This window comes from Pantherophis guttatus, chromosome 18 (assembly GCF_059756535.1).
Source record: "Pantherophis guttatus breed Tessera chromosome 18, ASM5975653v1, whole genome shotgun sequence".
Taxonomy (NCBI): domain Eukaryota; kingdom Metazoa; phylum Chordata; class Lepidosauria; order Squamata; family Colubridae; genus Pantherophis; species Pantherophis guttatus.
The window spans coordinates 5,889,193-5,911,806 of NC_142080.1; the positions used below are offsets into that span (position 1 = coordinate 5,889,193).

Sequence of the window (22,614 nt, forward strand, 5' to 3'; positions counted from 1 at the left end):
TTAACCAGTGGACCAGCTCGCCACCAGAAGTTATGGATGCTTCATCGCTGGAGGCTTTTAAGAAGAGATTGGACAGCCATTTGTCTGAAATGGTACAGAGTCTCCTGCCTGAGCAGGGGGTTGGGCTAGATGACCTCCAGGGACCCTTCCCAACTTTTAAAGTTGGAAAATGTTCAATAAAAACCACTATGAAACAGCGCTTAAAAACGATAAGATATTTATATGTTGTATGTTGTGCAAAGGTCAAATGTGTGTTTTAATAAAATTATAAATAAATTAAAAAAACTATTTAAAAAAAAAAAGAAAAAAGAAATTTGGGGAGGGGCTGTGTTTCAATCGTGGCCGTAAGTCGAGGAGGGCTACCTATATGAGCCTTGGTGGCGCAGCAGACTAAAGCGCTGTTAAGTAGCACCAGCTGCCTTCAATTACTGCAAGTTCGAATCTCACCAGGCTCAAGGTTGACTCAGCCTTCCATCCTTCTGAGGTAGGTAAAATGAGGACCCGGATTGTGGGGGGCAATAAGCTGACTTTGTATAAAAAAAAGAACACCGCTTTGGGGGGGGGGGCGAAAGCCCTACTAAGCAGGTATATACCAAAGTATGAAGGCTATTGCTTAACGCATTGTAAGCCACCCTGAGTCTCCGGAGAAGGGCGGCATATAAATTGAACTAATAAATAAATAAATAAACAATATAGTCTGTGTGTGCTACAGTGGAAAAATCGGGCTAGTTCTCTCCTCTTCTCCCCTCCCACCCCCCCCCACCCCACCGAGGGCACGTGGTTGCCCTCTTCTCCTTGGAAAAAATGAAAGCCGAGCACTTGCAAATGGGGAGACCCTCATCTGGGGGGGGGCAAACCCCTTTAAGCTATGCATTTCTCTTCCCCTCTTCCACCAAAAAACCCCTCCTAACCTCTGCATGCCTCTCCAAACAGAAAACAAATAAAAATTCTCCACCAAGACTCTGGGCGATTGGCCCCAGGCAATGTCACCCCTTCCCCAATTTCACAGCACCCCGATCCTTGGACATCAAAGTGTTTTTCCAAAACATAGGGGAAAGGGGCAGGTTTTTTTCCCCCCACCCCACCCCGCTCTTGTTCTCTTTTCCAATGTTTTCCTCTGCTTCTCTTCTGCAGCCATTGTTCCCTTTCTTTCTGGGGCGTGGGGCTTTCTCCCTCAAATTGAGGGCAGGGGCCGTGCGGGGAGGGGGGGCAAAAAATCTGCGCTCTGTTTTCGGGTTTTGGATGGAGAGGAAAAGCACAGCAGCAACTGGGGGGGTGGGGGGCGAGGGTGGGATTACAGGCAGTCCTCGATTTACGATCACAATGGAGCCCAACATTTGGTGCTAATTTTGAGATGCTTTGTCAAGTGAAATTTTTTTTTTAGCCTGTTTTTACAGCCAGGGAGTCACCACGGTTGTTCAATGAGTCGCAAGGTCGTTAAGCGAATCTTTTTCCTGTGGACTTTGCCTTTCAGAAGCTCGCAAAAGGGGATCATGTGACACCCCCCCCAGGGAGGCTACAACCTCCCTACAACCTAATTAATAAATATTAATTAATTAATTAATTAATTAATTGGTTTGATTTACATGCCGCCCTTCTCCGGAGAACTCAGGGCGGCTTACAATGCGTTAAGCAATAGCCTTCATACTTTTTGTATATGTGTCAGTTACCAGGTATCTGAATTTTGATCAGTCCTAAGTGTGGAAAAACGGTCGTTAGCCACATTTTTCAGTGCGGTTGTAACTTTGAATGGTCACTAAGCGAACTGTTGTAAGTCGAGGGCTAGCTGTACTGGTGTGTTTTTCCCCCCCCCCAAAATTACCGTTTAGTTGCCTAAAATGGTTCAGAAAATCTGATTGCAAGAAGGACTCACCCCAAAAAAATAAGAGGAGGAGGAGGTGGAGAAGAATAATAATAATAGTAGGAGGATGAGATGGAGGAGGAAGAGGAAGAGGAAGAGGAAGAAGAATGGGAGGAGGGGGAAGAAAATAAGAAGAATAGGAGGAGGAAGAGATGGAAGAGGAGATGGAGGAAGAAGAGGAAGAAGAAGAGGAGGAGGAGAAGGAGAAGGTGGAGAAGAAGAAGAAGAATGGGAGGAGGGGGAGGGGGAGGAAAATAAGAAGAGGAGGAGGTGGTGGAGAAGAAGAATGGGAGGAGGAAGAGATGGATGAGAAAATGGAAGAAGAAGAGGAAGAAGAAGAGGAGGAGGAGAAGGAGGAGAAGGTGGAGAAGAAGGGGAGGAGGGAGAGGGGGAGGAAAATAAGAAAAGGAGGAGGAGGAGGAGAAGAATAGGAGGAGGAAGAGAAGGAGGAGAAGATGGAAGAAGAAGAGGAAGAAGAAGAGGAGGAGGTGGAGAAGAAGAATAGGAGGAGGAAGAGATGGAGGAGAAGATGGAAGAAGAAGAGGAAGAAGAAGAGGAGGAGGAGGAGGAGAAGAAGAAGAAGAAGGGGAGGAGGAGGAGGAAAATAAGAAGAGGAGGAAAATAAGAAGAGGAGGAGGAGGAGGTGGAGAAGAGGAGGAGGAGGAGGAGGAGGAAAACAAGATGAAGAGGAGGAGGAGGAGGAGGAGGAGGAGGAGGAAAACAAGATGAAGAGGAGGAGGTGGAGGAAGAGGAAAAACAGACCAAAACAAACTGAAGGAGAGATACCGATGATGAGCACGGGAGCTTCATGGAAAGCTGGAATGGGGTTTTGAGCAAAAAAAGCAGAAGAATTATTTAATGCTGGAAGAGGTTTATGAAGAACGGTTGCAGGACCTGGGTATGGTGAGTCTAGAGAAAAAAGAAGGACCAGGGGTGCCAACGATAGCAGCATTCCAGGGTTTGAGGGGCTGCTCCCTAGAAGAGGGAGGGGGCCTCAGCCTATTCTCCAAAGCCCCTGAAGGCAGGACAAGAAGCAATGGGTGGACATTAATCAAGGAGAGAAACAACCTAGAATCAAGGAGAAATTTCCTGGCCTTCAGAACAATTAAGCAGTGGAACAGAAGTTGCCTCCAGAAGTTGTGGGAGCTCCCATCACTGGAGGGTTTCAAGAAGAGACCTGAACAGCCATTTGTCTGAAATGGGCATAAGGCCTCCTGCTTGAGCAGAGGGTTGGACTAGAAGACCTCCAAAGTCCCTTCCAGCTTTATTCCCCAGTCAGCTTGCTTTAAGATGGGGGAACTTCAATTCCCAGAATCCCCCAGCCAGCTTGCTTTAAGATGGGTGGACTTCAACTCCCAGAATTCCCCAGCCAGCTTGCTTTAAGATGGGTGGCCTTCAACTCCCAGAATTCCCCAGCCAGCTTGTTTTAAGATGGGTGGACTTCAATTCCCAGAATCCCCCAGCCAGCTTGCTTTAAGATGGGTGGACTTCAACTCCCAGAATCCCCCAGCCAGCTTGCTTTAAGATGGGTGGACTTCAACTCCCAGAATCCCCCAGCCAGCTTGCTTTAAGATGGGTGGACTTCAACTCCCAAAATTCCCCAGCCAGCTTGCTTTAAGATGGGTGGACTTCAACTCCCAGAATCCCCCAGCCAGCAGGCTTTAAGATGGGTTGACTTCCACTCCCAGAATCCCCCAGCCAGCAGGCTTTAAGATGGGTTGACTTCCACTCCCAGAATCCCCCAGCCAGCAGGCTTTAAGATGGGGGAACTTCAACTCCCAGAATCCCCCAGCCAGCTTGCTTTAAGATGGGTGGACTTCAACTCCCAGAATCCCCCAGCCAGCTTGCTTTAAGATGGGGGAACTTCAACTCCCAGAATCCCCCAGCCAGCATGCTTTAAGATGGGGGGGGACTTCAACTCCCAGAATCCCCCAGCCAGCTTGCTTTAAGATGGGGGGGGACTTCAACTCCCAGAATCCCCCAGCCACTTCAATTCTGGGAATTAAAGTCCACCCATTTTAAAAGTTGCCAAAAGTTGGAAAAACACTGCCCCTCTACCATTAAATCAGCCGCTATCCTAGATATTCCTGGCCAGGATCTCTGTTTACTTCTTTGGGAAATCAAAAGGAAGAGATTGCTGTCTAAGAATATCCCAAATTTAATACACAGAGGGATGCAGAAGTCATTTTTTTATCAGAACACATCTGGGTCGAGACCGGCTAAGGACGCCCAAGAGAACGCAGCTGTTTTCTAGGTTCAAGAAGTTCTCGTCGTACGCTAAGAAGCCACGTTCAAAATTAAGTTTAAACCACCCAAAAACCTAAGGTAATGTGGGAATGCTCCATATCTTCAGCTATAACCAGGTTAAAAATATCCTGCGAACTGTGCAAACTGTTCCTACAATAATTCCTTCCCTCAATTTTACACACCTCTGGAAATACATTCTCCACCCCAACCCCTTGCTGATCCCAGATGCTGGATCCAAAATTCCACCCCTTTTTTCTTGCCCTCTGCAAATTTTCTCCCAGAAAGGGAAAACAAAAACAAACAAACCTTCCTTTGCCCCATAATTTTTGGAAACTTTTGCTGGAGGGCAGCATTTCAGCCTCTGAGACACCGTCTCTCTCCCCTGCCCCTCCCCCCCAGGATAAAAGAGAAATGCTGGTCCATCCATCCATCCATCCATCCATCCATCCATCCATCCATCCATCGCCCTGAGAGGCTTTTGATGGAGAGGAGAGAGGAGGGGACACCATCCTGACCAGTTGCTCCAGAAACTCCCCCCCCTCCATCCATAGGACCATTGGGTGGGTGGGTGGATGAGGGAAATCACCCCCTTGCCCCACAGCCAGATGGGAGGGGGGTTTCTTGGTCTGTCGTGTGGATGTTTGGGTGGTGAATTTGTGGTGGGCGGGAGTGGGGTTTGTTATGCGTGTTGGACCTGGTCTTTGGTTGTTAGGTGAATTTCGTGGTATGGGTGTATTATGTATACACGTACAATAATAAAGTTATTATTATTATTATTAAAATTGGGGGGGGAAGGAATGATGCTCAGGCAGGATCGGGTGGGGGTCTGCGGGAAGGGAGGCTTTGATTCTTGGGGGGCGGCGGAGGGAAAGCAAGAGAGGAGAGGGGGGGACCCCTGCCCCTGGTCTAGAGCGCAAGGGGGAAGAAGGGAAGGATGGGCCGGCTTTTGTCTATTTGTCGACCCCCATCTCCCCTCCCCTCTCAAGCAAGGGGAGGGGGCCACGGCTGGAAAGGACCGGAGCGCGACTCCCACGTGCCTCTTTGCCCGGGGAAGGGGGAACCCCAGCTTTGCTCGCCCTCCCCACCCCCGCCGCAAAAGGGGTCGCTCCGCATACCCACCCCCGGGGACGGGGGCGCTCTCCCAGAGATGGGGTCCCCCCTCGGCTGGACCGTGCTTGGGGCACGCGCACATCTGGAGCGCTGTCTATCTCTCTCCCCCTCCCCTTCTTTCTCTTTTCCCCTTTCCCTTTTTCTCCACCCCCCCCACTTTCCCTTTCTCTCCTTCCCTCCCTCCCTCCCGCGCCGTCTCGAGCGCGCGCTCTCTCTCCCCCCCCCTCTCTCGCCTCCGCGCGCGCCTCTGGCCAGATGTGCAAGCCAGGAGCCGGCGGAAGGGTCTGTGGGGGGGAGGAGGAGGAGGAGGTGCGAAGGCAGGCGGGGGGGCTGGATCTACTTTCTCCCAACCAGCAGCCGGAGAGCCAGAGAGGGGCGGAGTGGGGGGGGAGAGAGAGGTGGAGGCTGGGTGGGGGGGGGGCGGGGAGGAGGAGGAGGAGGAGGAGGAGGGAAAGAGAGGGGAGAGCGCCGGGCTGCGACTCATTGTGCGAGCGGGAGGGGAAAGGAGCTGGTGGCGGCGGCGGGAGGAGGAGGAAGAAGAGGAGGAGGAGGAGGAAGAGAAGAAGAGGAGGAGGAAGAAGAGGAGGAGGAGAAGAAGAAGAAGAGGAGGAGGGAGGAAGAAGAGGAGGAGGAAGAAGAAGAAGAGGAGGAGGAAGAGGAGGAGGAGGGAGGAAGAAGAGGAGGGAGGAGGAAGAGTAGGAGGAGAAGAAGAAGAGGAGAAGGAAGAGGAGGAGGAGGGAAGAAGAGGAGGAGGAGGAAAAGAAGAGGAGGAGGAGGGAAGAAGAGGAGGAGGGAAAGAGGGGAGGAGGAGGAAGAAAAGGGCAGCGCTCGCTCGTCCGCAACTTTTTTTTTTTGTTTGCGCTTCAAGGACCCCGCCCGCCTCGAAACGGGGGTTAGGTTGGGGGGGGGTCGTAGACCTGGGCTTTTCTCCCTCGGAGTTGCAATCTCCCCTTTGCACAAGTTTCCTGCATCTCTCTCTCCCCAAAGGGCAGCGAGGCTGATTTAGGGCTCGGGGGGGGGCGACTTCCAGGGAGCAAAAGAAAAGCCCCTTCCCCACTTTGGTAGATCTCTCTCTCTCTCTTTTTTTTAAATCCCCCATTCTGTTTTTTCCCAGTAATTTTTTTTTTTTTTTAGGGAGAGCATCCGGGGTCCTTCTTGGCGACGCCCCCTACCTCCCCCCCTCCACTCCTCCTCCCTTGATCTCCCCTCCCCCAGGGAGGGGGGGGGGACTCAGCGACCCCCGAGGCTTTCTCCCCCCCCCTCCTCTTTCTTCTCGCTCCGCCTGCGCCCGGTCCGGGGAAGTTTACCGTAAACTTTGCAAGGCAGCGGCGGCGGCGGCGCGTGGGAATCCCACGCGGGAAGGGAGGGGAAGCGGCGCGCGGGGCCAGGAGAAGCCGAGAGCGCGCTGCAACCCACCTACCCACCCACCCGGGCCGGATAGGACCGGGGGCCGGGCCTTCTGGGTTGGGGAGTCCTCCTTAACCCGCCCCAACTTCGCCTTATTTTCCCCTCCTTGGATGATGGTTCAGCAGCGGCTTTGAAATTGGGAAATCGGGGCAGGGGCGGCGGTGGGAGCCAGAGGCAGCCGGAGCGAAGATGCCTTCCGTCATGGAAAAATCGGGGATCCTCTCCAGGAGCCGGGCCAAATCAGCCACCAACGGTACCCACCCCAATTCCGAAGACGAGAGCAGTGAGGAAGAGCACTCGCACGGTGAGCCGACGGGTGGGGTGGGGGGCGTCGGAGGGAAGGAAGGGGAGCAGGATCGGGGCCCCCGGGGCCCCAGCCGTCCCGACCCCCCCAAAAAAAGTCTCCCGGGTGGGGGGAGAAGGAACCAAATGGGGGTGATGATGGACGGGGAGCTGCTTAGAACCTCGTCGCCCTGCTCTGCACCCCACGCGAGGCCATCTGCCTTCGTCCTGGGGGGACACACACGGCGGGTGGGTGGGTGGGGGCTGATCTGGGACCCCCCTCTCTCCCCGGCGCTGGGAAAGAGCCCCCCCCGGTTTTGGCCCGGGAAAGAGCGTGCCGATGAGCTCCGCGACTTCCACCACCACAACAATAACAATAAGGCGGGTTGGCGGAGAAGGGGATGGGCATGGGGGGGGGGGGAAGGCAGATGGGCCCGGAGTTTATGCGTGGGGGGGGGCGTGTGTGTGTGTCGGAGAAGGGGAGGCCAGAGGTCTGGGTCGCGGTGGGTAGCCTTGTAACAGACCCCCCCCCCCTCTTCTCCTCCTCCAGCGTCCCGTGGTTGGGGGCTGCCTGGGTGAGACAATGCACCGCCCTCCCTCTCCCCCCCCCTCTCAGGGGGTGCCCTTTGGGCAATCTCCTTGCCCCCCTCCCTTTGCTTCGCCAATGGGGCGAGGAGAAAGGATGCTTCAGGTCGCTGACCACTTCATCCTCCCCCCCCCCCCACTCCCCAAAGCCTAAAATTGGGAAGTTGGGCGCTTTGAGAGCGCTCCATTGGGTCCTCCTTCCCCCCCCCACCTCTCAGCTCTTGCTCCCCTTTAGGCATGGCCGGGCGGGGGGGGGGAGAGCTTCCTGCACCGCCGCCTCCACCCCCCCCCCCACCCCCCACTCCGCTGGCTTTGTTTAGCATCTCTAGAGGGAGAGGATGTGGATGGAAGGAGCCTCCCCATGGCTCAGAGTGGGGGGGGGCTGTTCCTCACGCAGCCAAGATTCTCGGTTGGGGAGGGGGAGAAGCGTGCTTGCAAGGCTACTGCTGGAGGAAGGGGGGGCAGGAAGCCCACCGGCCAGAGAAAGACAACCCCCCCCCAAATGAGCTCCTTTTGACTGATTTTTTTGCTGGGTAGATTAAGCATCCCTCCCACCCATATCTTGGTCAGCCAGGTTTCTCTGGATCCCTTTGTGGGGAGGGGGGGGCCTTCTGGGCAAGCTTTGCAAATTCCAACCCCCCCCCCCAATTACTACTTCCGTGGTGGAGGGGCCGGGAAAGCACAAACTCAAGCTGCTTCAATGCCCATCTGTCTCTGCTAAGTCATTCCCACCCCATTGAAATATCGCTCACCAAAGGTGGCCAAACCTACCTTGATTCCCACCCCCCACGAAATGCAGAGGAGGTATTGTGCGGGGGGGGGGAGGGAGGGAGGGGAAACGGGTTGCATGAGCCCCCCTCCCCCTTAGAAGTCACTAGGGAGCGCTACCTGTTTGGAAGTTGAAATGGCTCCCCCCCCCTCCCCAACTCATCCTGGAAAAAAAGAGGCTGGATGGTTGGAGGTTACCCCAATTTGAATCCTTCTGAGAACCTTCTCAGCTGCCCCCCCCACCCCCCCACCCCCACATGTGTTCCTGAGACCTTGTGCCAGGAAGGGAAAGCTTGGGAGCTGCTTGGCATGTCATTGGCTAAATGTTTCCAGATCTTGCTGCTGCTTAGCAGCTGTTTAAGGATATCAAAAGAGGGAGGGAGAAGGGAGAAGGGAAGGAAGGAAGGAAGAGGGAGATGAAGTAATGAAGGGGAAAGGAAGGAAGGGAAAGGAAAGGAGGAAAGAAGGAAGGAAGGAGATGGAGTAATGAAGGGTAAGGGAAGGAAGGGAAAGGAAGAAGGAAGGAAGGAAGGAAGGAAGGAAGGAAGGAAGGAAGGAAGGAAGGAAGAGATGGAGTAATGAAGGGGAAGGAAGGAAAAGGAAAGGAAGAAGAAGGAAGGAAGGAAGAGGGAGATGGAGTAATGAAGGGGAAGGAAAGGGAAGGAAGGAAGGGAAAGGAAAGGAAGAAGGGAAGGAAGGAAGGAAGGAAGAGAGAGATGAAGTATTGAAGGGGAAAGGAAGGAAGGGAAAGGAAAGGAGGAAGGAAGGAAGGAGATGGAGTAATGAAGGGTAAGGGAAGGAAGGGAAAGGAAAGGAAGAAGGAAGGAAGGAAGGAGATGGAGTAATGAAGGGGAAGGAAGGAAGGGAAAGGAAAGGAAGAAGGAAGGAAGGAAGAAAGAGGGAGATGGAGTAATGAAGGGGAAGGAAGGGAAAGAAAAGAAGAAGGAAGGAAGGAGATGGAGTAATGAAGGGTAAGGGAAGGAAGGGAAGGGAAAGGAAGAAGGAAGGAAGGAGATGGAGTAATGAAGGGGAAGGAAAGGGAAGGAAGGAAGGGAAAGAAAAGGAAGAAGGAAGGAAGGAAGGAAGGGGGAGATGGAGTAATGGAGGGGAAGGAAAGGGAAGGAAGGAAGGGAAAGGAAAGGAAAGGAAGAAGAAGGGAGGGAGAAAGGAGAGTGAGACAGAGTAATGAAGGGGAGGGAAAGAGAAGGAAGGAGAGAGAGAGATGGACTAATGAGGGAAGGGAAGGAGAAGGAAGAAAGGCAGGCAGTCAGGCAGGAGTAACAAAGGGAAGGGAAAGGAAAGGACAGAAGGGGAGGGAAGGAAGGAGGGAGGGAGGAAAGAAGAAGAGGGAGATGGAGTAACAAAGGGGAGGAAAAGGGAAGGAAGGAAGAACTAATCAAAAGGACAGCAGCTGGCGGGGTGGGGGGGGGAGGCAGGAATAGACAGGGGGGCCTTAGCAGGTTTCTCAGTTATTCTCCTCTTGTTGTTTTCTGGGGGTGTGTGTGTGGGGGGGGGCATCCCAAAAGGGGCCTTGATTCTCCAGGGCCCAAAGGTTTCAGGGATGGTACGCCTGGAACCCTAAGGCAGCAAGCAAGGACCAAGGAAGGTGGGGAGGGGGTGTTTCCAGCCTCAGGGGCTCTTTCCCAACTCTCCTCAAAGCTGCTTCACTTTGGAGAGGGATCAGAGCTTTGATTTTGGGGGGAATATGGGGCGGGGGGTGGTGGAAAGAAGGCTCCCTCGGGGCCCCAAAGTGGCCCCTCCCCAGCCCATCTCCCACCAGCAGGCCAAGCAAGTAAAAACACTGAATGCCACTTTCTTTCCAGGAGGGAAGGGCTGGCCCTGCTACGGGGTGGGGTGGGGGGGCATTCAGGTGAGGGCTTTGGCATGCTGTGGGCAGCGGGGGGGGGGGTGGGGCCTGCCATTGTTTTAACACATCTGCAAACCCTCCCCTCCCCCACCCCGCGTCCCTTTCAGCCAAAGCTTTTTTCCTGGAGGGGGGGGGCGGGTATGCCCGAAGATGCTCGCAGATGTTCCCGATCCCGAATGGGGGCCAAGAAGCCCAAATGTTGGAAGTGCACTGGGCATCTGAAGCGGGGGGGGGGGTTTCCCCTTGGGCAACTCCGGGCACCCTCAGGAAGCCAGCTGTTGTCCTCCCTTCCCCCTCCCTCCCCTCCTCCCCCCCCTGCGTTAACTTGAGAAGCCGGTCCGAGTTTTTTTTTTCTCTCTCTCTCTCTCTCTTTTTTTTTTTGTGCCCTCTCTTGTTCCTTCGCAGATAGCATGATCCGAGTGGGAGCAGATTACCAGGCAGTCATTCCAGAGTGCAAACCAGGTAAAAAGGAAAAGGGGGGGGGAGAAATAAGGGGTGGGGAGGGGGAGAGCAGGGAAGGAACAAACCACCCCCTCCCACCTCCTTTTCCCAGACTGCAGGCAACTAGGAAAGCTGCTTCCCCCCCCCCCAACACTTCTCTTTCCTTCTTTATTCAAACTACATTTGTATATCGGTGATTGCAAGTTACGCTAAATAAATAAAATATCATCCAGGCAGCCAGAAAAGGGGAATTGGGGGTGGGTGGGTTTGACCTCTCTTGACTGCCTTCCTGGCAGTTTCCCCACACCCCTCTTTCCTTTCCCTCTCGCCCCCCTCCCCCAGTCTTAAAAGGGGTCCCTCTCTTGAAACACTCCCCCCAGGTCTCTTCTCCATCCTTGCAAATTCTGCCCTGCCCCCCCCTTTAAATTAACCCCTTTGGCTTCTTAGTTAGGGGGCTGCGGTGGAGGTCGAGGCCCTTCTTGCAGGCTGGCCAAGTGTGTGTATTTGTGTGTGTGTTGGGAGGAGCGTCCGTGGTTTAATAAAAAATAATAATAATAAAAAAAAGACCGAAGCAAGCAGTGAGGATGGCCGCTTAAACAGTGCAGGGAAGAAGGTGGGGGAGGCGGGGAGGAGAGGGTGTGGGGGGTGTGAGTGGGGGGGGGCGACGTCCCTTCCTTGCTTCTTTATTCCCCCCTCCCCTCCTTTGGGGGAAGAGGGATTTGGCCTCTCTGCGTGTGTGTATGTGTGTCCTTAATGGCCTCTTCTCCTCTTTTGTCTACCCAGAGAGTCCTGCTCGGTTCAGCAATAAAGAGTTAAAAGGGATGTTGGTTTGGTCACCTAATCACTGTGTCTCGGATGCCAAATGTGAGTGGAAAAAAGCCGGAAAGGCAGCCTCAGATCAATGGCTTTTGCCTTATTGTGACCCCCACCCCCTCCAGTCCGTCCCCCCCACCCACTTATTCCTCCAAGATATTTTGATCTTCGCGTGAATTAATAGTTGTTGGGGTTTTTTTTCCCTCTCTCTCTCTCTCTTTCGTCCTGCTTGGAGCCCACCCCACTTCCAGAAGCAACCTTGCCCTAGGTTTTCTAGGGGGTGGGGGTGGGGTAGGGGGATAGGGTGGGTGGGTGGGATTTCATCTATTCCACAGCCTTTGATTGGCAGTCCTCCCTTCCCTCTCCCTCCCTCTAGAAGCAATTATTATGCCGTTCGTGTGCTCCCAGGTTTTTTTTTTTTTTTTTTTTAAATCTGGCTGGTGCAGGAAGCTGGGGGGGGGGTTGGGGGGTTGGCAGCAGGAAAGGCAGTTCAGCCTTTGCTGAAAAGCGGGGTTGGAGGTTTTGGGGGGGGTCAGTGTTGGGGTTCGGTGGTCCCCAGGGGTGTTTCGGGGGAGCGCCCGTTAAAAGGATGAGGCTTGGACACCCAGAAGGATGGAGGAGGAGAAGAAGTTGTAGCTGAAATATTTTGCAGCATTGCTGTGAGGTTTTTTTTCGGGTGGAAACGAGGGAGGTGTCAAATACAGGTAGCGCTCGACTTACAACCGTTTGTTTACTGACCGCTTGAAGTTACAACGGCGCTGAAAAACGTCACTTGCGACTGTTTTTCACACTTAAGGACCGTTGCTGCATCAGGTGATCAAAATTCAGACACTCAGCCACTGACTCGTATTTATGACGGTTGCAGTGTCCCGGGGTTATGTGATTCCCTTTTGCGACCTTCTGACAATTGCAATAAGCCTTTTTATATATAGGTGGTAGTCCTCGACTTATGGCCACCATGGAGCCACGACATTTATGTTGTTGAGTTCTGCCCCATTTCGTGAACCTTTCTCACCACAATTCTTAAGCGAATCGCAGCAGTTGATAAGTTAGTTAACCAGGTTGTTAATCGAGTCTGGCTTCCCCACTGGCTTGGCTTAAGGTCACAAAAGGGAGATCACGTGACCTTGGGGGACCCAGCAACGGTCGTAAGTACGAACCCGTTGCCAGGTATCTGAATTTTGATCACTACGATTGTGAGGGTGCGACAAAGGTTGTTAACTGCGAAAGACGGTCACAAGTCGCCTTTTTTCCAGTGATGTCGTAACTTTGAACAGTCACTAAATGAACTGTCGTAAGTGGAGGACTAACCGTATACTGCTTTAAAAATATTTTAGTGCCCTCTCTGAGCAGCTTACGGAATCAAGCATATTGCCAAAAATCTGGGTCCCTTTACAAGAGCACTGAAGAAAAATGACTTTTTTCCCGTGCCGTTGTAACTTCGGACGGTCACGAAACGAACCGTCATAAATCAAGGATTACCTCTCTCATTTATTCCGGTTATTGCTCCGCCCCCCTCTTCCAGAGTCTGACTTTGCTCTCTTTCTCCCCCTAGTGGACAAATATATCGCCATGGCCAAGGAAAAGCATGGCTACAACATTGAACAGGTAAACAAAGAAAAATAGCATTAAAAGCTCAGCCAAACTTCCCTGGATCGGGGCCCATCTTTCTCCTTTTCAAGTTCAGCTTTCCCACAGGGGACTAGAAACTTATTTTTAAAGGGATTCTCACCTCTTCAGGCTTGGGAGAAACAGATTTTTTTTCCCCACGTCCACATCCACGGTCTCAAATCTCTTTTTTTCTTTCAACAGGCTTTGGGGATGCTATTGTGGCATAAACACGATGTGGAGAAGTCGCTGGCCGATTTAGCCAATTTCACGCCGTTCCCCGATGAATGGACGGTGGAGGACAAAGTCCTGTTCGAGCAAGCCTTCAGCTTCCACGGGAAAAGTTTTGCTCGCATCCAGCAGATGGTAAATAAATGCCCCATTCGGCCTCACCTGGTGGTAGGATGGGGTTTAAACCACCTTACTCTTCTCTTTCTTATCCGCCAGCCAATGAAGCTGATTGACATAATTTGACATAACTATAGCCAATGAAGTTGATTGACGTAACTTGACATAACTGTAGCCAATGAAGTTGATTGACATAACTGTAGCCAATGAAGTTGATTGATGTAACTTGACATGATAGCCAATTAAGTTAATTAACATAACTTGACATAACTGTAGACAATGAAATTGATTGACATAACTTGGCGTAACTTAAGCCATTGAGGTTGATTGACGTAACTTGACATAACGATAGCCAATAAGTTGATTGACATAACAACTATAGCCAATGAAGTTGATTGACATAACTGGACATAATGATAGCCAATGAAGTTGATTGATATAACTTGACATAACTGTAGCCAATGAAATTGATTGACATAACTTGACATAACTGTAGCCAATGAAGTTGATTGACATAACTGTAGCCAATGAAGTTGATTGATGTAACTTGACATGATAGTCAATTAAGTTAATTAACATAACTGTAGTCAATGAAATTGATTGACATAACTTGTCGTAACTTAAGCCATTGAAGTTGATTGACGTAACTTGACATAACGATAGCCAATAAGTTGATTGACATAACAACTATAGTCAATGAAGTTGATTGACGTAACTGGACATAATGATAGCCAATGAAGTTGATTGATATAATGATAGCCAATGAAATTGATTGACATAACTTGACATAAAGATAGCCAATAAGTTGATTGACATAACAACTATAGCCAATGAAGTTGGTTGATGGAACTGGACATAACTGTAGCCAATGAACTTGATTGATGGAACTTGACATAACGATAGCCAATAAAGTTGATTGACATAACTTGACATAATGATAGCCAATGAAGTTGATTGACATAACTTAACATGATAGCCAATGAAGTTGATTGACATAACTGGACATAATGATAGCCAATGAAGTTGATTGACATAACTTGACATAACTGTAGCCAATGAAGTTGATTGATGGAACTTGACATAACGATAGCCAATGAAGTTGATTGACATAACTTGATTCTATAAAAAAAAAAGAAGAAAAAAATTAGTGGCAAAAATGAACGCGTGAACGAGATATTTTCAGTTGCAGGGAGTCCTCAACTTACAAACTGTTCATTTAGTGACCGTTCAAAGTTACAACGGCACTGAAAAAAAGGGATTTAAGACCATCTGTCACACTTAACGACCGTTGTAGCATCCCTGGGGTCATGTGATCAAAGCTCAGATGCTTGGCAACTGAAGTCATTTTAATTGCATTGTGTGAGAAGCCAAACTCACAAGTTTGGGACAAAAGTGTGGATCCAGTGAGCCCTTTACTGAGGGTTGATTATTATACAAAAGCTTAGAACAGTGTTTCTCAACCTTGGCCGCTGGACGATGTGTGGACTTCAACTCCCAGAATTCCCCAGCCAGCAGCTGGCTGGGGAATTCTGGGAGTTGAAGTCCACACATCGTCCAGCGGCCAAGGTTGAGAAACACTGGTTTAGAAGCTGAATTTCTTGACCATAGACACTCTCCGGATAAGGCTGACTGGATCATCACTTTATGCCAACCGATACACCAGTTTCTCTCTCTCTCTCTCTCTCTCTCTCCATCCATCTCACGTAGCTTCCTGACAAGTTAATCCCCAGCCTGGTGAAATATTACTACTCTTGGAAGAAGACCAGAAGTCGGACAAGCGTGATGGATAGGCAAGCCCGAAAGCTGCTCAGCAGGAAAGAAAAAGACGACAGGTGATCCAGTAAAGGGATCTAGTCTGCCACAGGGCACAGGAAGGAGTTTGCTTGGGGGCTTTGTAGAAGGTTATGTCAAATCCCCTTGCCCCCAAAAAAGGTCTCCTGAATCAAATGCAGGCCAAATGCAGCTCTTCAGGGCTCTGTGTGTGTGTGTGTGAGAGAGAGAGAGTGTGTGAGAGAGAGAAAGAGGAAGAGAGAAAGAGGAAGCAAGAGCAGAGAAAAGAGTGAGAAAAAGTGTATGTGAGTGTGTGTGTGTGAGAGAGAGAGAGAGAGAAAGTGTATGTGTTTCAGAGACAGAACGAGGAAGAGGGAGCGAGAGGGAGAAAGAGGGGAGAAAAAAAGAAAGTGAGAAAGTATGTGTGTGAGAGAGAAAGAAAGAAAGAGTGAGAGTGAGAAAGAGAAAAAGTATTTGTGTGAGAAAGAGAAAGAGTGAGAGAAAGTGTGCGAGAGAGAAAGAGTGAGAGAGTGAGAAAAAGTGTGTGTGTGTGTGTGAGAGAGAAAGTGTATGTGAAAGAGGGAGCGAGAGGGAGAAAGAGGGGAGAAAAAGAGAAAGAGAGAAAGTGTGCGAGAGAGAAAGAGAAAATGAGAAAGAGAAAAATGTGTGTGTGTGTGTGTGAGAGAGAGAGAGAGAAAGTGTATGTGTGTGTGAGAAAAAGGGAGCAAGAGGGAGAAAGAGGAGAGAAAAAGAGAAAGAGAAAGAGAAAATGTGTGTGTGAGAGAAAGAGTGTGTGTGTGAGAGAGAGATAAAGAGAGAAAGTGTATGTGAGAGAAAGAGGACGAAGGAGGGAGAGGGAGAAAAGGGAGAAAAAGAGAAAGCAAGAGAGAAAAGCTTCATCTCAAAATCTTCATTTATTGGAATAGGTATACTGGCACATCTGGGAAAAACCCGAATCTGAGAGTTCCAGGTTTCCCCTCAATAAATCAAAACCCCAAATCCAGCCCCTGCACCCATCAGTCCCTCACAAGGCCCAATCCCCACCCGTCCCAACTTGAGGCCCCACTGCAACCACTCCTCCTCCAGATGCAGGGACACCCTGACCTTGACCGAAAAGAAGAATGCTATTATGTCTAACAAAAATCGCTCTATCAAATCACCCCCTCCTACTTTCCCAAGCGCAAGAAGTTGGCAGCGTGGAAGCTTCTGGTGCTTCCAAAGCTGACAGAAAGCGGAAGAGAGAAAGTGTGTGTGAGAGAGAAAGAGAAAGAGTGAGAAAAAGTGTGTGTGTGTGTCAGAGAGGGGGAGAGAGACAGAGAGAGAGAGAGAAAGAGTGAAAGAGAGAGAAAGTGTATGTGTGTGAGAGAAAGAGGAAGAGAGAAAGAGGGAGCGAGGGGGAGAAAGGAAGAGGGGAGAAAGAGAAAGGGAAAGTGTGTTTGTGAGAGAGAAAGAGTGAGAGTGAGTGAGAAAGAGAAAAAGTGTGTGTCAGAGAGAAAAAGTGAAAGAGAGAAAGTGTATATATTTGTGAGAGAAAGAGGAAGAGAGAAAGGGGAAGCAAGAGGGAGAAAGAAAGGGGAGAAAAAGAGAATGTGTGTGAGAGAGAAAGAGTGAGAAAAAGTGTGTATGTCAGAGAGAGAAAGAGTGAAAGAGAGAGAAAGTGTATGTGTGTGAGAGAAAGGGGAAGAGAGAAAGAGGAAGCACGCGGGAGAGAGGGGAGAAAAAGAAAAAGTGTGAGGGAGAAAGAGTGAGAAAGAGAAAAAGTGTGTGTCAGAGAGAGAAAGACTGAAAGTGTAGGTGTGTGAGAGAAAGAGGAAGAGAGAAAGGGAGGGAGAGGGAGAAAGGGGAGAAAAAGAGAAAGTGTGTGTGTGAGAAAGAGAAAATGAGTGAGAAAGAGAAAAAGTGTGTCAGAGAGAGAGAGGGACAGAGTGAAAGAGAGAGAAAGTGTATGTGTGTGAGAGGAAGAGGAAGAGAGAAAGAGGAAGCGAGAGGGAGGGAGAAAGAAAGAAAGGGAGGGGAGAAAAAGAGAAAGAGAAAGTGTGTTTATGACGGAGAAAGAGAAAGAGTGAGAGAGTGAGAGAGAAAAAGTGTGTGTCAGAGAGAGAAAGAGTGAAAGAGAGAAAGTGTACATGTGTAAGAGAAAGAGGAAGAGAGAAAGGGAGTGAGAGGGAGAAAGAAAGGGGAGAAAAAGAGAAAAAGTGTGTGTGAGAGAGAGAGAGAGAAAGAGAGAAAGAGGAAGCAAGAGGGAGAAAGAAAGAGGAGAAAAAGAGAAAGAGATAAAGTATGTGAGAAAGAGTGAGAGAGTGAGAAAAAGTGTGTGTGTGAGAAAGAGGGAGCCAGAGGGAGAAAGAAAGAGGGGAGAAAAAAAGAAAGTATGTGTGAGAGAAAGAATGAGAAAAAGTGTGTGTGCGTGTGGAAGAGAGAGAGAAAGAAAGAGAGTGAGTGGGAAAGGACGCAGATGAAGAAACAGGCCAACCACACAGAAGTGTTTTTATGGGAAGTTGCGTCTGAGAAGTGCGAAACAAACTAGGATAAACCCCCAATTAGATGGAAACAGGATCTAGGATGAGAAGCTCTGGGGTGGCTGGAGAAGACTCCACTCAAAAGTGCCACATTTTCCCCACAGCAACGATGAATTAGAAGACGCACGGCAGGCCAGCGAAGGGGAATTTGATGCCATGGATCCCAAGAAGGAGGTAAGGGACCGGGAAGGCTCGAACACGCAGCCGGGGTCCAGAAGGGTACCAATACAGGTAGGTCCTCAACTTACAACTTTCCGTTTAACGACGGTTGGAAGTTGCAATGGCCCGGAAGAAAATGGCCATTTTTCACGAGCTCCGCAAGCGTCTCCCGGGGTCAAAATTCCAGGACTCTTGGCAACTGACTCATATTTATGACGTTGCAATGTCCCCTTTTTTGTGACCTCCCGAACAGCAAAAGTCAATGCGGGGAGGGCGGGGGGGCAAAGCGGGATTCACTTAACAACTGAGTTGCTAATTTAACCCAATGACTGCGGCGAGAACGGTTGTAAAACAGAGCGAAACTCACTTCGCAAAGGTTCTCGCTTAGCGACGGAGTTTTGTTCGTCAATCGAGGACTACCTGTACCGGATCAAGACCCAGAGGTGGGTCTCCACCCCGTTTCATCTCTCGCTCTTCTCTCTCTCCCCCCCCTCAGCCTAGTTATCCGAAGCCCCCCAGCAGCAAACCTGGGCCAATGAAGAAGGAAGTGCAGCTACCCCAATATCGGCACCACCCTCTCCGTGCCCGCCGGCGCCCTCCGAAGGGCATGTACCTGAGCCAAGAAGGCATCACGGGCCTCTCCACCAGCCCTGACATGGCCGTGCTCACCTTGCGCCATCTGGACTCTCAGCTGGTTTCCCTCAAACGCCAGGTACCCAGTCCAATCAATCAAGTCCAATCCCAAAAATCTTGCAGCTTTTTTTTTTTTTTTTTATTTTATTTGAACAGGGCCCTTATTTTCAATGGTGTCTTCGGCAGCCGAGGATTGCTAAAGTGAACAGTGGCGCAGGAGAGAAGCTGAGTTTAAACGTTGGCTTTCTCCCATTTGAAGTGAATAGGATTGGATAGGGATAGAATAGAATAGAATAGAATAGAATAGAATAGAATAGAAAGTGGAATAGAATAGAATAGAATAGAATAGAATAGAATAGAATAGAATAGAATAGAATAGAATAGAAGAATGGAATGGAATGGAATAGAATAGAATAGAATAGAAAGTGGAATGGGATGGAATGGAATAGAATAGAAAGTGGAATGGAATGGAATGGAATGGAATGGAATGGAATGGAATGGAATAGAATAGAATAGAATAGAATAGAATAGAATAGAAAGTGGAATGGAATGGAATGGAATGGAATGGAATAGAATAGAAGAATGGAATGGAATGGAATGGAATAGAATAGAATAGAATAGAATAGAATAGAATAGAATAGAAAGTGGAATGGAATGGAATGGAATAGAATAGAAGAATGGAATGGAATGGAATGGAATGGAATAGAATAGAATAGAATAGAATAGAATAGAATAGAATAGAATAGAATAGAATAGAATAGAATAGAATAGAATAGAATAGAATATGAAAAATAGATTAGGGATAGGGATAGGATAGGATATAGGATAGGATAGGATAGGATAGGATAGGATAGGATAGGATAGGATAGGATAGAATAGAATAGAATAGGGATAGGGATAAGGATAGGATAGGATTTGGAGAGGAGAGAATAGGAATAGGAATAGGAATAGAACAAAACAGAACAAATAGAGAAAAGAATATGGTAGAATATAGAATAAGAAGTAGAGAATAGAATACAGAATAGAATCGTAGACTAGAATAAAATAGAATATAGACTAAAATAGAATAGAATATGTAGAGAATAGAATATAGAATGGAATGGAATGGAACGGAACGATATGGAATAACAGAGTTGGAAGAGACCTTTGGAGGTCTTCACCCCGTTTAGGCAGGAAATCCTACACCACTTCAGACCAATGGTTGTTCAATCTCTTCTTAAAAAGCTTCCAGTGTTGGAGAACATTCACAACTTCTGGTGGCAAGGAGTTCCACTGGTTAATTGTTCCGTCAGGAAATTTCTTCTTACTTCTAAGTTGTTGGTAGTTTTATCTCCAGTCCTTTTGGGTCTCCTCCTCCCATCCTTTAAGCTTGTGGGGTGCTTCCTGCCCCCAAACTTGGAAACCCCGTTCTGAGGCACACCCTCCCCCAATCCTTTTCGTGCTAGGTGCAAAGCATCAAACAGATCAACAGCAGCATGAAGCAGGCACTAGGCGAAGGGATACATAAACTGCGCCCAACGGAGGTGAGTGTTCACCTGTGTGCCGATGCGGGAACCCCAGGGGTCCAACTTTGTGCTCCCCAAAATAGGAGGTAGTGTAATAGGCGGAATATTACTTGTGTTTATTTAAGAGTAAGGGAGCCATTTTGGTTTAGCCTGGTTAAGGCTCCAGGCTGGAAACTAGGTGGGGTGAGTTCTAGTCCCGCCTTAGGTGTGACATTCGACCGGGAGACTTTGGGCCAATCACCAAGAGGCAATGAGTTCTAGTCCCGCCTTAGGCATGAAAGACAACTGGGAACTTTAGGCCAATCACCAGGAAGCAATGAGTTCTAGTCCTGCCTTAGGCACAAAAGATGACTGGGAACTTTGGGCCAATCACCAGGAGACTGTGAGTTCTAGTCCCGCCTTAGGTATGAAAGACTGGGAACCCTGGGCCAATCACCACAAGACTGAGTTCTAGTCCCGCCTTAGGTATGAAAGACTGGGAACTCTGGGCCAATCACGAGAAGGCAATGAGTTCTAGTCCTGCCTTAGGCACAAAAGATGACTGGGAACTTTGGGCCAATCGCCAAGAGACTGTAAATTCTAGTCCCGCCTTAGGCATGACAGCCGACTGGAAGACTTTGGGCCAATCATCAGTAGACCATGACTTCTAGTCCCGCCTTACGCTTGAAAGCAGACTGGGAGGCTTTGTGCCATTAACTCCGTCTACCCACCTCGCAGGGTTGTTGTTATTGTACGAGGAAGAAGAGGAGGCGGGAGTATTAGACACGTTCACCGCTTTCCGTTACTTATCAAAATAACAAACGTGGATGCAGAAATAAATTTAGAAGCTATAGAAATTCTATTCATGCCGTAGTATTTGTGTAACTGAGTTGGGGGCAATATTTGGACAGAGGATTTGGGGGGGGGCAGTGCCTTCCTGGTTTTGGGATACCAAAGTGCTCTGGTGCATGCCCCCCCCTCCGAGATTCAATTCAAACCTGTAATTTTGCAGACTAACATCAAGTTCAATTCCCGCTGGACAACCGATGAGCAGCTGCTGGCAGTGCAGGGTGAGTTTTCCCTAGGAAGATTTGGGGGGGGGGGTTCTAGCCCACCCACCCAGTAGGATCAATAAGCAGCACTTTCCCCCTGGGGGCACCAGGGAGGCTTTGTCCTCAAGTTCTGACGGAGGGCGCTGTCCTCTTCAACACAAGAGACGGGGAAGCCACGCTCTGCTGGTCGGTGCATGAACAGCTGTCCTGTTCAACCTTGGCTTTTCTCCTTTCCCCCCTGCCCTCCCCCCCCCCCGTCAGCCATCCGGAAATACGGCAAAGATTTTCAAGCCATCGCCGAGGTGATCAGCAATAAGACGGTGGCGCAGGTGAAAACCTTCTTCGTCAGCTACCGCCGGCGGTTCAACCTGGAGGAGGTGCTGCAGGAGTGGGAGGCCGAACAGGAGGGCCTGAGCCCGGCCCCCGCCCAAGGCAGCTCATCCCCCCAGGAGCAGAAGAGCAGCAGCGAGGAAGAGGACGAGGTGAGGGGAAGGCTTCGGGGTGCCGGGCGCCGTTGGGGTACACGCCACGGCGCTGACATCGTTCCTTTGGTCCCTGCAGGTCCAGATCACCGCCGTATCGCGATCTGCGCAGCCGCCTCCAACCCAGCTGGCCCAGCCGCCTCCTGCGCTTCCCCCCCTCCCTGCCTCTCCCCGCCCTCCCCCTGTGGCGCTCTCCCAGCCTCCCCCCTTGCTGAGGCCCACCCTGCCCACCGCACCCATGCTGCACCGCCAGCCGCCGCCCTTACAGCAAGGGCGTTTCCTCCAGCCCAGACTTTCGGTCAACCAGCTGCCGCCTCCGCTCATCCGGCCCGCGGGGTCCCGCCAGGCTCCGCCGCGAGGAGCCCAGCACCCTCCATCGCTGCTCAGCGGGACAGGAGAGCCGCCCCCTCTACCCTCCTTGGGGTCCCTCTGAAGGGGGACCCCTCTGCGCCAGTCTCATCGCGGCTCCGGTGGGTGGGGTTCAGCTGGGAATGGTACGAGCCCACCGGAGTGGGTTGGAGGCAGTGGGGAGGGGAGGAGGTGGGGTGGGCAGGAGAAAGGGGAGGGGGTCTTTCCACTCCTGCCCTCCCCTCCATCGCGGAGAGCTGGCAGTCCTGGATGGGGTAATGCTGGAATTGGGGTAAGGGGTTTGGTGGGATAATGAGAAAACAGTAGAAGATGTAGCTTGGAATAGGACTGGACTGAGTACTTTCCACTGCTTGAAAAGAAGGGGAGGATGATGAATTGAGGGGGAGGAGAGAAAAAAAGGGGGGCTGTCTGCCCAATTTTATGGTGGGGGGGAAGAGGCCAAACTGCTCCAGAATCAGAAACCCCCATTCCGAAGTACGAAGACTTGGAATTTCTACAAGGACGACCGGAAAAAAAAAAGAGGATTGAAGTCGGATCTGCTCTGTACTTACTCATCGCTCTCCTCCTGGAAGCAGTGCGCGAGCATCGGAGGCCAGCTGTGGGTCGCCTTAAGAGGAAGAAGAGGACCATTTACGTGCCCCCCCAAACTTTCTGAGAACCTAGCAGCTCCCCCCCCCACTCTTCCTTTCTGCCGGCAGCTCAGCGCCGGCATCTTTTTAGAGTCCACGCGGCATTTTCAATAAAAGATATTTTGGTACAAGCTTCGGGATGGTGCTTGACTGGAAGGGGGGCCAGGGGACATCCCTCCC

General features: G+C 50.4%; 1 protein-coding gene across 1 annotated transcript; it reads left to right on the top strand.

Moving 5' to 3' along the window:
* The first annotated feature begins 5,633 nt into the window (after positions 1-5,633).
* RCOR2 (REST corepressor 2) lies at positions 5,634-22,565 on the top strand. Its single transcript, XM_060685172.2, has 12 exons — positions 5,634-6,929; positions 10,533-10,589; positions 11,352-11,432; positions 12,937-12,989; positions 13,194-13,355; positions 15,045-15,169; positions 17,731-17,800; positions 18,282-18,497; positions 19,864-19,941; positions 20,915-20,972; positions 21,216-21,436; positions 21,516-22,565. The coding sequence occupies exons 1-12, from the start codon at positions 6,815-6,817 to the stop codon at positions 21,867-21,869; spliced, it is 1,590 nt and encodes a 529-aa protein (XP_060541155.1). The 5' UTR covers positions 5,634-6,814; the 3' UTR covers positions 21,870-22,565.
* The last annotated feature ends 49 nt before the right edge of the window (positions 22,566-22,614 follow it).